The 17,216-nt window shown below is 35.3% G+C and overlaps 1 protein-coding gene across 1 annotated transcript in view; it reads left to right on the top strand.

The window, feature by feature from the left end:
* ELP4 (elongator acetyltransferase complex subunit 4) overlaps positions 1-17,216 on the top strand; it is a 170,852-nt gene that overhangs the window by 22,558 nt on the left and 131,078 nt on the right. The window contains exon 2 of the mRNA XM_009892705.1: positions 13,129-13,250. Within this exon, the coding sequence (XP_009891007.1) occupies positions 13,129-13,250 (122 nt within the window). The remainder of the gene's footprint in view (positions 1-13,128; positions 13,251-17,216) is intronic.

Here is a 17,216-nt window from a genome sequence, read left to right as displayed (position 1 = left end):
CCTAACTGCGTGTCATCTGCAAACTTGCTGAGGGTGCGCTCGATCCCCTTGTCCAGATCATTAATAAAGATATTTAGGCTAGTTACAAATGGCCGTCTGAACACTTCCAGGAGTTTTGACCTTTCCTGTCACAGTGTGATATGATTGTTCAACAAAATATTTATAGTCTGATTTCAGGTTGTTCCACTATTTTCAGTCTTGGAATACAGATTATAAAACAGTTTACTCTTCACCTAAAATAAAATATGAATTCTTCTTTCACTGTCTTCGTTAAAATCCCTTCTTGAGACAGCCATTTAAATCACTGTTACATAATTATGCTTGCTGTCTCTTCAAGGAGGAAATAAAGCAGTCAGGGTGGGAGTTCAAAGATTGTTTTTTTCTGGTCCTCCACACCGTTGAGGTCATTGGGATAAGAATCTATGTATCCAAGCACATTGGGAGTATTCTGTTCTGTCTATTATTCATTCAGTTATCTGTGGTTGGAACATAAGCGTTGATTGTAATTGTTTAAGAAAAAAAAAAGAAAAATAATAGTGGCCATGTATAAATCTGTCAAAATGTATTTTTATTTTTGAACAAATACTTCGATCAACTGCATTCATAGAGTTATTTTTATGTCCAAGACATACTATAAAAGACTATAATAGGGGTTTTTTTTTCAGATGGGTGTTATGATGTTTATGATCTGCCAGTTCAGGTTTCATTGGGTGAAATCCTACCTGCTATACTGTCATGTCTGCTTTCAGTAATAAGATAAAAACCAGTGGATCCAGGATTTTGTGTGATTGACTTTGGTGGGAATTTGCTAGCTTCTTAATAGGTCACTGTACATACATACCGTACAAAGGCATATCACTTGGTAGTGATTAATATGGGTTTAATTTGGAGAATGTTTACTCACTTGAGTCATCCAAGTAAAAATGCACTGGCTCAGACCATACATCATTAGTGTAGTACTTGAGCATAGTTGCGTAGAGCTCTGCAGGATCTTTTTACCACAATGATGATAGTACAGTATATTGTGAAAGTAATTGTAATGTGTAGTATATAATTACATGTAATGTATAATTATTTCATAATAGAGAATTGTAGGAAGTATTGCAAAGGTAATTAAAATGTTGTTCACTTTTATATTTTTAAATTCCCCGTTATCACCTTTCTTTGACTTATAAACTAAGAAAACTTAATTGTTCTCTAACATAGTATTAAAATGTAGTCTTACTTTCTTCTTCTTTTTTTTTTTTTGTTTCCAGGTGGAGGCATAGCTGTTGGAACCCTTCTTCTTATTGGTTAGTATAGAATATATAGATACTTAAAGCCATATTCTGATGTGTTTTGCTTGTTTTAATGTATTTATCTAATAACTTGTCTTTTCATTGTTTTTCATACTCAGACTTTAAGAAAGTATAACTTTCAGGCCCCTTCACTTTGGATAGCTTTCAGAGTGGACTATTGCCTATTTCTGGAATTACTGGAGGTGGATCAAACCCTTACTTGTTAGACAGGTTTGAGCCCCCAAAAAGAATACTGCAGAATTCTGTTTGAAAGCAGGGTGTTTAGCAAATTTCAGGAGTTTTTAAGGAAATTCTCAAATTATTTAAGATTTTCTAAACTACCTGAGATCCTGTAAGATTCAGACTGTTTATCATTACAAAGATTATTCTTTTTAAATTTGGCTTTCTGAGGAAGATGTGAAATACAGAATCTTTTAATCTTTTGCTTGCCAGAGTCAACTAAGAGAAAGCTGATGGATGCCTGCTTTCTGTCAGGATGTGGATGAGGCACACAGAGATGATTAAATAGGTTACAAGAGAATTCCCTTTGTGGGCTACATCAAAACTGTCTGTATAGAGCGTACCATGTCTGTCTTGCAGCTGAGATTCCCATCTTTCCTTTCTATTTAAAGTGTAGCAAAGGGGAAGAGGATTGTTGTACAAATACATTTTGTCTTCATATCCCCAGGACATGTACTGGACCTTATTGCCGAGAAATGTTCCCCAGTTCCCTCAGTTTAAGCATAGCAGCCAAAATCACAATTGCAAGGGAAGACTAACTTCTTACAAGTTAGTCTTGTAAGTGCTTACAGTTTCAGCACACAAGTAAAGACGATCGTTGTTGCAGAAGAGAAATTGAAGCAGATACCATCTGATTTGTCACATCAGTTCATTAACCTTGGGCTTCGAAGGATACAAAACTACTTCAAAATGACATAAGGGCTGAATGGTGATAGAAATGTGATTTTTTTTTTAAAATGTTTATCAGATAAGATAAGATACAACTAGCAAGAATAATCAAGAGTAATATAGATTTTTCTTAAGTACCTCAATAGTCAGGAGAAGCCCAAGAGAAGGGCTGTTTGGTTACTCGATGAAGTGGTAAAGCTAGTCATAGTTGATTTTGAGAAAGGGGAAAATTGTAAAACTTTTTGTATTTATCTTCACCCAGAAGGAGCGCTGAAATCTCATGACTATCATAATTGAGACTAGCAACTAGATTTCAGCTTTGCCTAGCAAAAAAGGAGACTAGTATACGCCTAGGTGATTTGGGTAGTTTCAAGTAGATTGTGCCTGCGGAGTATTTTAAGAGCTTGCCAACGAAGTGTTAGGACCATTAGTGTTTATGAGAACTGGTAGAGGACAGTGAAGGAAAGAAGAAACTGGAAGATTAGAAAATACAAGTACAGTTTCTAAATTTGAATGCTGTTGGAGGAGTCACTGAATTGCAGGCCTTGAACTATGATTCGAAAGAAAACAAGGATGTAAGCAGCAGCCAGTATGTTGAATAATCTTTTTGTATGAGATAATGAACTTGTGGATAGAGGATGAACAGGACATGCCATTTATCTTCACTTTAGTAATGCTTCTGACACTACTTCAAAGGACATTCTCATAATCAAAGCTAGGAACCATACCATGTGTTCATTCCTAATATGCATTCTTGATGTTTATAATGCAAACTAGTTTCACAACTTAAGAGATTGCCATTGCATCCTTCCCATTATATCTTTCTTGATGTTCTAAAGTAGTCTTTTTACTTCCAAGAAATTTAGTGTCCTGATCACTTGAAAGTATTTATAGTAATGTTGTTCAGAATTCACTGGCATGAAATTTATGCAAAGACTGAAACATCGTGTCTCTGGTGACAGGCACCAGTAGGCTAGCAGCTGTTCAGAGTGTCGCTTTTTCAACCTTAAGAAAGATTTAATCAGTAATTTTAAGTCATTTTCTGAAAGGGATGAAAACAGCGTGGTCCTAACATTTTTTCTGTTTACTTTCACTGTGGAATGACAGCCATCACTTGGGAGACTGGGCTGGATTTGTATCTAGAATTTTGGTTAAAATATTTTGAATTGTTACAGTATTTTGAATTGGTTTTAACACTAAAGAACCTAACAGTGAGATTTGGGGAGAATTTGTTTGAAATCTGTTTTAGCACTATTGGGATTACATCATGTTACCTGTTGTTGGCATAGGGTTTATGCGAACCTGCACTAGAGGCTGAACAGCATTTTCTGTTTGCTGGTGAGCAAGGTAATTGCTCATATTATGGCCTGTTGTTACTTCAAGGCTAGTTTTTATTTCTACTGTCTCACTGAATCGTAGAAAATCTTGATTTTTACATAAAGTGTATAAATTAGTGTATGTTGTGATGCAGATTAAGTAGTTGGAACAGTTGACTGCCAGAAAAAATAACTGACATTACCTAATTCCTTATAGGCCGCTATCTGTGTAATGGCTACCGTTTATGTTCAGATTTTTTGAGAAAACTGAATTGATACAGCAGTTCTCTGTTGCTGAAAGAAGTTGTCCAAATCCTCCTCTCTGTTCTTGGCTGTGCAGTCTTGTTGTTCCTTGAGCTGGCACTAGCGCTTTTCAACTCTCAGCTCTCCAAGTTGACAGAAAACTCACCCAGTTAAGAGCTTTTCTGTCTGTTTAGTGACCTGAATCAGCTCACTAACATGCAAGATGAGTACCAGAGTCAGCACAAGGGAAAGATGGACTGTACAGTGAGGACTAGGAGAGAAAGTAGATGGCTTTTTTTCAAGGCAGAAAGTGCCAGTTAAGCTTAATTTTCTCATGAAATTTCACCCACGTTTCTGTGAATTCAGGAAAAATTATAGAAGCTTTATCTCTTGGTGCTTTCAATGAAGATCTTACTTGTCTCACGCAGTTTGAGAAGAGCTGCAATCTTGCTATGGACAAAGGAAGAAGAAAATAAATGTTAGAACCTATCATATTTTACACAGATCAGAGATTATGCAACTAGATTAGTTTCTAGATTAGGTTCTATATTATGAAACTAAATCAGTTTTGTTGTGTCTTCCCATTACAATATTTACTGCCCCTTCCTGTAGATGAACTGGGTGGTATCAAAAGAACCTAGTAGCTGGAAAATTGTTATTAAAAAAAAGAAAGTTGTTCTTCAGACAGTATGCAATTAAGTGATGGAATACTTCACCATAGGGTGTTGTGGATGTAACAAAAGAAATCACAGTCTTGGTGGGAAACTGGGCAGCTTGATGGAAGAGAAAGCCGTTTGCATTACTAGGTTAGTGGATACCAAGTCTGGCTAAGGAGGTCCTCGAGCTACAAATGGTGGGAGGCTGAGCAAGTGCTTGGGTGAAGCATCACATTTGCTTGTTCAGTTCTTATTACCTCTTCCTAAATATCTACCTTTGGCTACTGTTGAGCGTAGGGTTAGCTGTCCATTTGACCTCACCTTAATGGTACCAGATGAAGTGAGTACAAAGGCAGTGAGCTTTCTGTTCTAATGAAAGACATGACAAGACTCAATGATTTGAAAATGATAGGATTTTTACCTGAATTTTTTTTCCCCCTCCTCTGAGTCCATAGCTGGCAATACTCAGTGGTGGGTTTTAATTTGCTTATCCCCTATGTTGGTTCTTTATTTGTGATCTGATATTAAACTTAACTTCACAGAAACATGAAGGAGAATCATAGAATCATAGAATGGTTCAGGTTGGAAATCTCTCTTTTAGATTTGAAAGCTAATTTTCTTTCCCAAATAACACTTACCATATATTATTTTGAAACATATAATTATATACAAAAAGTCTTAAAGTAAGAACTATATTTATTCATGACTCATTAGTCTAAAAATTTTAAGACTAGTTTTCAAAGTTGGTGCAGGTAGAATTGTAACTGCATTGTTAGAATATCCTGTCAGTATACAAAAAAATTCTGTCATGAGATTAGTCTAGGCAAGCTTAATATTATACAGGATTGAAGCTGTCAGTGATAAACCTCCTAGGAAGATCTTTCTGTGTTGTACTCCGAGTGTTACAAAAAGGTTAAATTCTTCCCCCTTCCTTCAACATTCTCTAAGGCAAGAATAAATTGCATTACTTTTAGCTTAGCTCCCTTTGCAAATTAAATGCTCATCTTCATTATTTGACACATTATCTTGGTTAATTTAACCAAATAATAGTAGATTCAGGGTATTAAAATATTTATTTTACTTGTTGTGTTCTGAAGATGTAGTAATGGCACAGGTTATTTGATAAGACTGGAAAATATTCCTTGAAATATAAGTGCACCATTTTTTAGACTTAGTATGTAGTAAAGAGCATCATGATTTTCAGTTGAACTTAATTCTATAATATATTCTTTTGACAGCATTTTATTTATATGAGAATTAGGGAGTTGAGGCACGTGATAGTCTCATGCAAGATCCTAGCTACTAGAGGAACTTGAAACTTCCTGGGTTTTGTTCATATTGAAGGAATGTTTTGGATTCTAACTGGTACTTTAATTTCAAAAGATCTTACTGTACTGGGTTTATAAGAAGTGGTAAAACAAGCGTTCTGACTCTGCATGAAATGAAATTTGAACACAATCAAAACAGCTTGTTCAATATGAATGTGGGACCACTTGTTTGTTGTTTCATCTTAAACTGCTCCAGAATATTAGCTTTCTAGAAGAATCTCCCCTTTCAAAACAAACAAATAGTATAGCTGTTGATTTAGCACACTCTTTTCTCCCCTCCCCTCTCCGATGTACTTCAGCCTCTTGAATATCTGTTTGGCCAGCCTCAGGAAGAGTTTCCATGAGGATGTTCTTTTGGTTTTTAAATATAAGCCTTATTTGTGTAACACGTTCTGCATAGTGAGTTACAGCACACTCTAATAGTTCTGTCCTGGATACCCTATGAGAACCTATTCTTACATACCTTTAAGATGCTCTAGTTTTGACAAGGTCATTGGCGGCTAAATGTTTTAAAGATTATCAGTAGAAGAGTTTTTGTTGGTAGCTGAGGTCAATTATTAAAAGTTAAAGTTGTCTGGTTAAAAGCAGGTCTATACTTGTACATTCTAAGCCTTGAAGCGGTTTTCAGCTACTTTAATTAGCTACTATTATTTTTGCTAGACATGCAATTTAACCTGACTGGTAAGAGCTCTCTTCACTTGTCAATATAATTGAATTTATCATCTTTTTAAAGTTAAAAAAGGTAATCTCTGGAGAGGTACAAAACAGTGATTTGCTAAATATGATTCTACAAAATACAAGTTACCAGAATTCACCTTCCTGAAGTATGGCCCAATGCCAAATATTGTAACTTACATGTTTGACAACTCCATTTTGGCATGTGCTAATTAAATGCAAGTGACACAGAGTATATACCCTCAAGCTTAGTAAATGTGGACATTAGTAAAGTATCTTTTAAATGGAATTTCAGATTATTAAAATAATCGCATCTTATAACCTGCAGCAATTCAGAGGGATGTTTCATAGCTACAGAAAGACACACCTTAGGTCACAGTACCATACAGTTGAACTATCTGGTGAAAAAATGATCAATACTGATAGACTATGACAGGCTTTTGGCAGCTTTAGGGCAACCTGTCTAGACTTTGTACAGTGAAAAAAAAAAAAATAAGATATCTGTGCATTAAATTGCTGCAGTCTTATTTTTTCCTCTTATAACTCTCATCAATTTAAGCAATTATTTTACAAATTCTCTCTGGAGTTTTTTCTAAGACCTTCATGCTGTTTAATATACTGATGTTTAAAAGTCAGCTATTATAAGTATGATCTATACATATTTATTACCTTATGGTGGATTTTGTTCCTGACCTTTTGTTCTTCTAGTTACAGTGCTTGTTCTCCATCCCTCCCTTGGAAAATGAATACTTCCGTGCAGGGGGAGGTGTTATGGCAAGAGATTTTTTTCATAAGGCCACAGGTTTACATATCAGTTTCCATAATTAGATAAGATTTTTGTTCTTGATCCTTATATAAATTATATATTTACAATGCCTTACTCAGATTTGCTCTCTTGTGTACTCTAGCTAAGCTCGAGTGCCTTAAACATTTGTGTCTAATTCCATGACCCACTGATTTCTCTTAGTAGTAGCTCCAGACATTCCACGCACAACAGTGTTGAGAATGTCTCTTATGTGTTCCATAGCCTATACAGTCTAGGGGTGAAAAAAGCCGTAAGAAGGAATTGGTCTTTATCCTTAGTTTTCAACATGGTTATATGTTGGAATTCATTGCACTGAAACTGACAATACTGCTTTGTTTTCATGACTATTTTAGCCATGAAAGCATGCTGTTGTGGAAAGAGACCAATGGATAATGATCACGATAAACTATTTTATTTATGTCCTTATCTGTAGGATCAGAAGAGGTTTTGTCCTGGAGACAATATGCATAACTTCTAGGTAAATAATCTCTTTTCCTTGTATAGTTTTACGCTTCACTAGTTGCTCACCTGCTACTTAGCTGCAGAACACTCTTTGTTCAGAGTGAATTGGAGAAAGCGGCGGACTGTTGTGTGACTTGCAGTGACTGGACCCAGAAAAGAGTGCAGCTGCAGGAGTCTTATTTGTTTATGTGCCTTATTAGCTAGACGTAAAGTTCACACTGAAGGCTGCTGATGGACAGCTCTTTAGTGTGGAAGCTAAGAACAAAGATTTGGGCCAGGCTTGTCTTAAGTATCTGGGCTGACTAAAATGCGCTTAAGTGTTAGTTCCTACACATATAGAATACTGGTAGTTCTTTTGGATGTGGATATAATTTGGAAAAATAGAACAGTTGAGAATTTATTGTGGCCATCAAAATAGTAAGTCCAAGCGTTATCAGAAAACAAATATACTTCAAAGTATTTCATTCAATTTATCTATGAAAGTAATCAGTGAGCTACTGAAGTACCTGTGCTAAATGATTTGTTTGTTTATTTACAAGAAGAGAGCTGTACTCCTGTGGTTTTGAATAGTAACGTAACTATTGAAGCCAGGGTACAATGGATGCTATCAGAAAAGCCCCATATGGGTGCACTTTAGATCTTTTGAATACCACAAAAGTTTAGTGACCTAGAAATGAATCAATAAAAAGCCATCCTCTATGTGACAAATTGAAGAACTGAGGGATTCTTACAGATGCATTGACTTTAACAATTCAAGATACACTGTTTGTAAAGGCTTTCTGAGACACATTTAATCCTTAGAGTACTGTAGCAGACTATGAGGTGTTTTATATTTAGATCACTCTCTAGTAGTTCATTTCCTATTTTAACTGTCAGTTTACTGTCATGGAAATCAATGTAAGAAAACTAAAGGAAAGGCTAATGCTAAAATGATGTGTCCTTACACCAAATGTGAATGTTTTTAATTTGCTAAATTAAAAATTCCTTATTGCTTTGCAAAATGTTTTGGAAGGGTATGGCAGTGTTTAGGCCTGTTATATTACAAATAAGTCTTCTCACTTAACAAAATGAATTACAGTCTTGGATAGGTCAGTAAAAGGGTTTGTATCCCTGTTCCCCATTGCTTCACCTCTATAGTTTGTTTTAAAATTTCAGCATTTCAAATAAAATTTGAGTAAAAATTCTTCATATATACTACAGCCTTATTTCCTTTTAGTTTGGTTAAATAATTATCAACACACAGGGTGATTTCTTATATTTATCCATGCTTCATGGAGTTTCCATGTTATGTTTGGTACAAAATTGAGCGTTTTGTTTACTGTCTGAGCAATAATTAATATAAAAAATGATGATCCAGAAAGACTGTCTGTCTAGTTGCATGCACATACACAAATCGTGAAATACTTGGACTAAATTGGCTCATACTCCACTAAATGTCAGTTAAGTCCTGTCCATATGCAATACAGCTTAGTGTTTCTGTGCCTCAGATGGTGAAGAAGGTGAACTTAACCTGTAGATAAAAATTAAGAAATGAAGATTTTTGATTGATCAAAGATGAAGTGAATGTTGCAGCTGAGGATCCTTTCAGAGCACCCAACTAGTGTTCTTTTTCCTCTTTTGTTCGGAGGGAGGGAGGTCTAACAAAAATTATCTCTCTCCACTGACATCTGCTGCAGTGATGTGTTTATATGGGAGGCTTGGTGGCTTCTTTCAGGTAGTTCAGACAATTGGAAAAAAAATATTAATAAGTACATACATATCATGCTGTCACTTTGATTTCTAGGGGGCTTTGGTTCTTAGATTGAGAGTTTCATAGATGGAGATAAGCACGTGGAAGTCAACATACTGTGAATAATATATTACCAATTATATTGCAGTAAGCAACCAAAGCATAAATAACTAGATAGCGCCAACGTTTAGGGAACAGGAGCTGTATGTGTTCCTGGACTGCAGTTATAAGGGAGAATTACTATGCATATGGGTTTTTTTTCACTCTTCTTGAAACAATTTAAGATATAAGCAGGCTCCAAAGACTATATTTACAAAATGAGACTTTAATACTTCTTCAATACTTCTTCAGAACTTTAGGGAGTGTCAGTTCTACTTTTTGCTTCTGCAACTGTAGTGCTTCAATTTTATCTGAATTGAGTCTTGTCTCCATCCTAGTCTCATATATGGATCTACATCCTTGGTCACAGCACAATGTATGGAGCTGAGTTGCTGGGAAAACAGTTCTTCGGAAACACTATTAATGGCTTTTTAGGCATATGGCAGTGAAATATGCCCCTCTACTCTGCTCTCGTGAGACCCCACCTGGAATGTTATTATATCCAGCTCTGGAGCCCTCAGTATAAGAAGGACATGGACCTGTTGGAGCAGGTCCAGAGGAGGGCCACGAAAATGATCAGAGGATTGGGGCATCTCTCCTACGAAGACATGCTGAGAGAGTTGGGATTGTTCAGCCTGGAGAAAAGTAGACTCTGGGGAGACCTTATAGCAGCTTTGCAGTATCTGAAGGACGCCTACAAAAAAGCTGGAGAAGGACTTTTTACAAGGGCATCTAGAGATAGGACGAGGGGTAATGGCTTCAAACTGGAAGAGGGTAGATTCAGATTAGATATCAGGAAGAAATTTTTCACTCTGAGGGTGGTGAGGCACTCGAAAGAATTTCCCAGGGAAGTTGTGTAGGCCCCATCCGTGGAAGTGTTCAAGGCCAGGTTGGATGGGGCTTTGAGCAACCTGGTCTGGTGGGAGGTGTCACTGCCTATGGCAGGGGGGTTGGAACTAGATGATCTTCAAGGTCCCTTCCAACCTAAACCATTCTATGATTCTAAATGCTCCAAACTTTCAAGGAAATTGCAGTTTGTAATTCTGTAATGCTTTTGGAAGTTGGTTCTGCTGAAATTTTAATTGGGAACCCAGCACTGTCAACAGTAAGCAGTTGTCACTGCTGTACTTGTCACGATACTGATCTGTCCGTATTTTTCACTAGACTGTTATTTTTGAAAAAGATTAACGTGTTATTAGAAGGCTAATGTGACCTGCTAAGCAGGTTAACATTATCAAAGGTGAATTATATTAATACAATCTGAGTTCTTAAAACCCGTATATCAATGGCTAGTACTAGTAGCAATAGTGTTGTAATTATTGTATTCCCTTTGGCTTATTTGGATGCCCAGTTTTATGTAATTTCCTGTCTTAGCTACTGTGTTATCAAGCATTTTTCTCTATCTCAAAATGTGGCTTTAGAGTCACTTTTATTTTATTGCTTGGGTTTAATGAAAGGGAAATGTTTAAATAAGTGTTTCTCCTTAACAACAAAGTAAATAATCTTGACACTATATTTTTAGGGATTATTCTGAAGAATGAATACAAAAGAAATGAGAGAAATAAATTTTCCAAATTTTAAGTGTATATCTTTTACCTTTTAACAAAACAAAACAAAAAGTAACCCAAATACAAAGTTTAAAAGTGAAATAAAAAAAAAAAAAACACAGGAAAAAAAAATCTGTTTTGCCCAATATCCCGTGGAAGATGGGGAATATCTCTGGGAGAACTGTATTTTAAAACTTGTGGTTTGAAATTCTTTCTCTTGTTAATCTAAGCACTGAAAGTGTCAGTATTTGTGTATATCATCGGGAGTGTAGCAACACTATTTTTCTGTGATTTGTTTCTTAAGTTTCCCTATTGCTATTAATGTTCTTTCTCCTTTTTGAGTATACATCGCCTGCCTTCCTTTCTTCCCACTTCACTTCATTGGTTCTTTTTGATTCTTAAGCTCCAAAATGTACTATTCTGGTACATATCAAAGTTATATTCTTTTTGTTTTCCTTCTTTAGTATTTTTTACAAGTTAGATATGAACATCGAATTTCTTATTTTCAGCCTTTGTTATTGGTTTTATGGTTTTTCTTTTAATATTTTCATATGTGATTCATAATAGGGAGGAAATTGTTTCCAAGTCACACAAAGGATGGATTAAGAGTCTTGATGGTTCTGTATAAAGGAGATCTATCTCTCTGTATTTTTCTGCCACAACATCCCTGTGTATCATCTTCCAGCAGCCGGATTAACAGATGAAAAAGTGAAACCTTACATTGCTGCATTTACTTTTCTCCCAAACAAAATATTTCAGATATGTTTCTAAATATATGTCAGAGATATGTTGCTCCAAAGGGCATGATCTAAAATTTTACTGGATGATTAATCAGGTAGTTATATTGTTAGAAATTTCTCTTGGTAGCATTAACACTGCTATTATTTATATTTCCTAAAAATAAAGAAAGTCAGAGATGGTTCAAATTTCAATTGTTATTTACTCATTCACTTCCCCCATAGTTTTCAGTTATGATGTTGTAATTCTATGAATCTCATTAAGACTTTTTAATTCTGTTAATTTCTGATACTTAACTTGCAACAAAGAAGCTGAAGGAAGTATTAGCCTTTCATATCAGTGGGCTAGTATTCACAATGTCTGTTAACAAGTATTGTCTCGCTTCTTAAACTATGAGTTCATTTGTCTTTTGAATATGTTCATGATTTTGCTCTGGATAACTTTCAAAGATGGCATTGCAAATTGTCTGTTTTTTCAATATATGTATTTTCTTGTCTATTTTTGTAGTTCTCACTGTTTTGAAATAAATGCAGATGCAAGAATGTCTCTATAAGAAATGATACCTTTATATAGCTTTAGCATGCCAAATGTGATTAAATTTTGAAAAGCATCCTGGGAGTGCACGTGCTCATTGGACCTCTTCCCTTTCACAGTCACTGTCCTCTCTACTTCAGTGGGTATGGTCACCTCCCAACTCTCCTCTGTTGTCAGGTCCTGCCAGAAAAAAGCATGACATAGGAGGTTTTATCTTGTCCTCAAAAGACACCGTCTCCACCAGTAAGATGCAGGGAGATTTCTCTGCTTTTGAATTTTAAGTTTCTGGGGCACATTTTGAGGCCTAGTAGAAGTTGTCAGCTGAACTGTTTCTAGTTCAAGTAAAACTCCATAAACCAAATTAAAAGATCTATTATTATCCAGAGGACAGCTAGGAAAGTGACATCACTTAGATTGTAATGTGTCTTCCATACCCTTTTCAGCCTGGAATCCAGAGAGTTTTCCCTGCTCAGGTCAATGAGATAAAAAAGGATAGAATGGGCTATTTCTTCTAACTGGCAAAGGATGCTTTTCAAAAGATTGTGCTATTGCTGTATCCCATCTGTATCTTAGAATCAAATACGTGATTGAGAACTATTTCTCTGGCTTGAAAAATTAAGAATACAATGTTGTCAGGCATTACTTTTAAAGGTTTGGAATCACATTTTACTTATTATCTCTATTGTACATTATATACTCAAGGAGGTAGACCAAAAGAGGGCTTTTGTAGTGTTTTGTAGTGTTGTGAAAATACGGGTGGGTGATTATCTAACAAAAAAGAAAAAATTCCAACCATTTTTGTTTTCACAGAGGAAGATAAATATGGTCTTTACTCCAATTTGTTGTTCAAGTATTTTCTGGCAGAGGGAGTTGTCTGTGGACATGACTTGTTTGTTGCTTCTGCTAAAGAGCATCCTGACAACATCTTAAAGGTAAAGAAGACATAGCTTTTGACAAGTAAAGCTGTAATCTCTTAACGAATTTAAATACATTTTAAAGTGTATATATTGTGTAGTAAGAAATTTATTATCTTGGTGATTCATAAGAATGTGTTGGGAAGTCCAGTAATTACACTAGCCAGATTTGGGCATGAAATTTAGCTCACTAGCTTCCATCTGTGGACAATGGAGTAAGATCCTCCCACGGCCAAATCAGGGTAGGAGCCTACTTATCCTTTATTTTGATTATGGACAAAACCAAGACAGATTAGCTGGCTTAGTTGAATGGTTTGAGTAAACCCAACTGTTTACAGTTTGCACCTGCCTATGAGGAAGGGTAGTTACTGCTTCCAATATATTGTGGTGGAAACAGTGTACAATTTGTGCAGATATTTTAGCTTCCTATGGAAAAAAAAAATCATCATTTAACATCTTTACAACTTCCTTTACATGTACTTTTCGTTCTGACTCTCTTTGTTCTACTAGGAAACATAGTCAGCTTTGTATCAGGTCATATGGAAAGGTTTCTTTGAGACTTCAGTGAGCTCCTAATCAAACACCATTTCCGTTATAAGGAAATTATATAAAGGAAAAAGCCTGATCAACACTGCAAAAAATACTGAAGCATGAGGATAATCTTACAAAATTTCATTAAATATTTTATGTCTTCTTAAGGTTGCTTTTTTTTAGTATCAAAAGTAACATACAATTTACTGATTAATTCTGTATCAAGTGAAGTCTGGCTATTTCCTTAAGAGTCTTCAGAGACTATTTCTGGACAAAATGATTACTTTTCTTTTTTCCTACCTAGTGATGGTAGTTTCTATGCCTTATCAATTCAATATTATCTTCAGTATTCAGGAAGAAGTACGTTCTTAATGAAATGATATGATTCTGGTTATGAAAAATCTAATAAATTTTTTTTTTATGATCTTGAACCTAAAGAGCGTTCATTTAGAGGTGAATTTTTTATCACTTGTTCTTGTGGTTTAGAATATAGCCCTAAACAAATGGGTTATAATTTGATTGTGAAGTATGAATTACATAAGAACATGCTATATTTTTTAATAATATTTGTTTTTAAATAACTGATAATCAAGTCATTGACTCTCTGACTGTACATGATCATTGCAGTTGTTCTCGTCAAGATTAAATTATTCAAATTAATATTTTTATTGCATTGCATTAAAATTTCTTAAATTGGAGTAGCTAACATACATTTTATTCTTCTTTCATTCGCTTTTGAATCAATTGGTCATAGCATGTCCTATTTTTTTCTAGCTCCCATTCTTCATCCTTTTGCAAGTTTATCAACAGACTTTGTTACATACATCTGTCTTTGTACCAGTCTGAGTTTCTGGTCAGTTAGTTCGATGTGACTTACTGAGCTCCGTTGTCTGATTTGAAGTACATTTTCCTTCTTACTTTTCAGGGGTAGGCACTAGGCAATAATACTGCATTCCTCTGTTGTAACTCCATAGTGGTGTTACTAATAAGAGATTATAAATGGGTGAACACTATTACTACAGGGAAGTTGAGGAAAACATAATTTTGTCTTGTTTTCTTCTTCCATTTGTGTGTTTATGTATCCAACAGTACTCTTGTCTATGCTTTTCTACTCTTACCTTGACTATTCAACACTTCCTTTGCTTAACAGACAAGGCAAAGTAGAGTAGATTTCTCTGATTTGTTTTGCTGTCTTGAAATTGCTTCAGTGAAGTAACCCTGTAATATGGTTACCTAAAAAACATTAGTGCCTCACCTGGAAAAGTTGATCTAAGACTTGCATTGGCCACAGTTTCGTCTCCAAATCATATAAGTAGAGGACTTTTCCCAAAAACTGCCTCACTTGACTTTTAAAACAGAGGACCTTTAGGTGCTTCAAGAAGTCCTCTCCCGTCACAAAGATGAGCTGTGTGGGGTTTGGATGTCTCCACCAAGTCAGGATTTTAATATAACGTATCTGACTGTTGGATAACATTGCATTTTATTTAATGAGATTAGTAATTAATTTATTTTCAGTATCTGATTGGATTGTATTCTTTACTGGAAAGACAACATAGATATGGTACATATCAACCTGAATTATACATTTTATGCTTGGTTTTACTTTATAAAATCCAGGTATATTCTGTAGCTAGTATTCTAATTAACTGGTGTTTTACATAAAGGCAGTTCCTTAACTGCTTTATGTCCATATTGTGTGGTCAGTCTATTTATACATTCATGTCTCTTGCTGAGATGCCATAATTGCCCTATTCTAATTTTATGATGTGATTGGAAGTTTCTTGAACCTATAACCAAGACAAATATTGCTGGTAGTAGGAAGGGGAAAAGACATTCTTATAGACCATAATTATCTTGAAATTGTGTATAACTAAAAGACAAGCAGAGGATAAAAAGCCCTGATCAGCTGCCTAAGATATATTATATTACCACCCACCAATTTATCCATCATCCTTTGAAAATATATTCATGCCTTTTGTAGTCAAAGCTCCTTCAGGAAATTGGCATTAAGACGTAATGCTGAAAAATTATACACCTCTGGTAAAACCTACAGAACTATATACACGCTGTTTTTTAGAAAGTATTTTAAACATTTGAGAGCATTTCTATTCAATATATATTCTTCAAGAAAAGGCAAATTTTTACTATATGGGCATAAATACTGGGAATAGTATCCAATGTAAGAAATAGTATGGTATAATTCTGTGATCGATCATAAAATAAATTGGTAAATGAAAAACTAATTCAATAATAAAATGACTGAAGGAAACAGTATATCTTAACATTCTGTGTTCAATACCATACCTTAAAAGTTTAGACTACAAATTAAAAGGCTGATAGGTGCTCAAGCTTAATAACAAAAAGAAACTAATAAAATAGATGTGGGTTTTCTTTCTTGTATCTATTTCCTTAACTTCACTGTATTTAGTGGCTTTTTTTTTTTTAAATTCAGCATCTGAAGTTAATGCCAGCTATTTTGAAATTTCGTATAGTGTATGTGTTTGAGAGTGGAACATACAAATTTGAATACTTCCTTGAACATCACTGTAGCCAAAATTAGAACAGGCTTGCATACACTCCAGCTTAGGCTGGGTACCAGCTGACTTTGGAAGTCATGAAAATGCAATAACTATAAAAGAGCTTAGTTCTTTACTCCCATTCTCCTTGTTGGTGCCAAGGTATGGTTCCAGTCCTAAAAAAAACACCCTAAAAACAAAAAAAAAACCCCAACTATTATCTGTGGTGGCTACATTTCTATATTTCTCACTTTTCCTACTTCAGATTTGGCACTAAAATTCTAGAATTGCCTAAACTGCCTGTATAAGGATGTCTTTTTCCCTGACTACTTATTTTATCTAGACCTTGCTGGGGGAACCGATTCTCACAAGTTTTAATGAGAGAAAATTGGGTTGTATTTGCCAGTTATGAGCTCATTTTGACAATAAAGACTGCTCTCGGTTAAGTTGTTTTTACCGTGGAGCCTGTACAGAGTTTGTCTCGAGAGGAAGACTTACTGGTCATTATATGTGTTGGGAAACAGAAACCCATCAAGTTCCCTGGGGGACCCTGCCCAGTATTACCTCTATGACCATTCCATTGTGAACCTGAACACCTGAGGTGGAAGACTGAGAGGTCGAGAACTGCTGTTTAGAGCTGCATCTGTTCATCTCCTGTGGAAAAGTTGAAGAATGTTTTGTGTGATTACTGCATTTTTACGGAATTTCTGTTTTCAAGCTGGAATTGTATTACAGGATACTTCTGGACTCTGTTGAGATTGCCTTTTGGAGGTTCTCTTACAAGAAGAGAGGGTAAAGAGCACATCCTTCAGGAAAAAAAAAAATTACTTTGATAGAGTCTATGAGCCTGCTGCTTATGGTAGAGATGCTTTTCCTACCTCTGCTATAGGGGATAGCCTTCTTAGAACAAAATACGTTCCCCAAAATTTTACCTCCA

Source organism: Charadrius vociferus, unplaced genomic scaffold (genome assembly GCF_000708025.1).
Source record: "Charadrius vociferus isolate BGI_N301 unplaced genomic scaffold, ASM70802v2 scaffold19, whole genome shotgun sequence".
NCBI classification, from domain to species: domain Eukaryota; kingdom Metazoa; phylum Chordata; class Aves; order Charadriiformes; family Charadriidae; genus Charadrius; species Charadrius vociferus.
The sequence above is the reverse complement of the archived record's forward strand: the minus strand, read 5'-3'. Positions and strand labels throughout refer to the sequence as shown.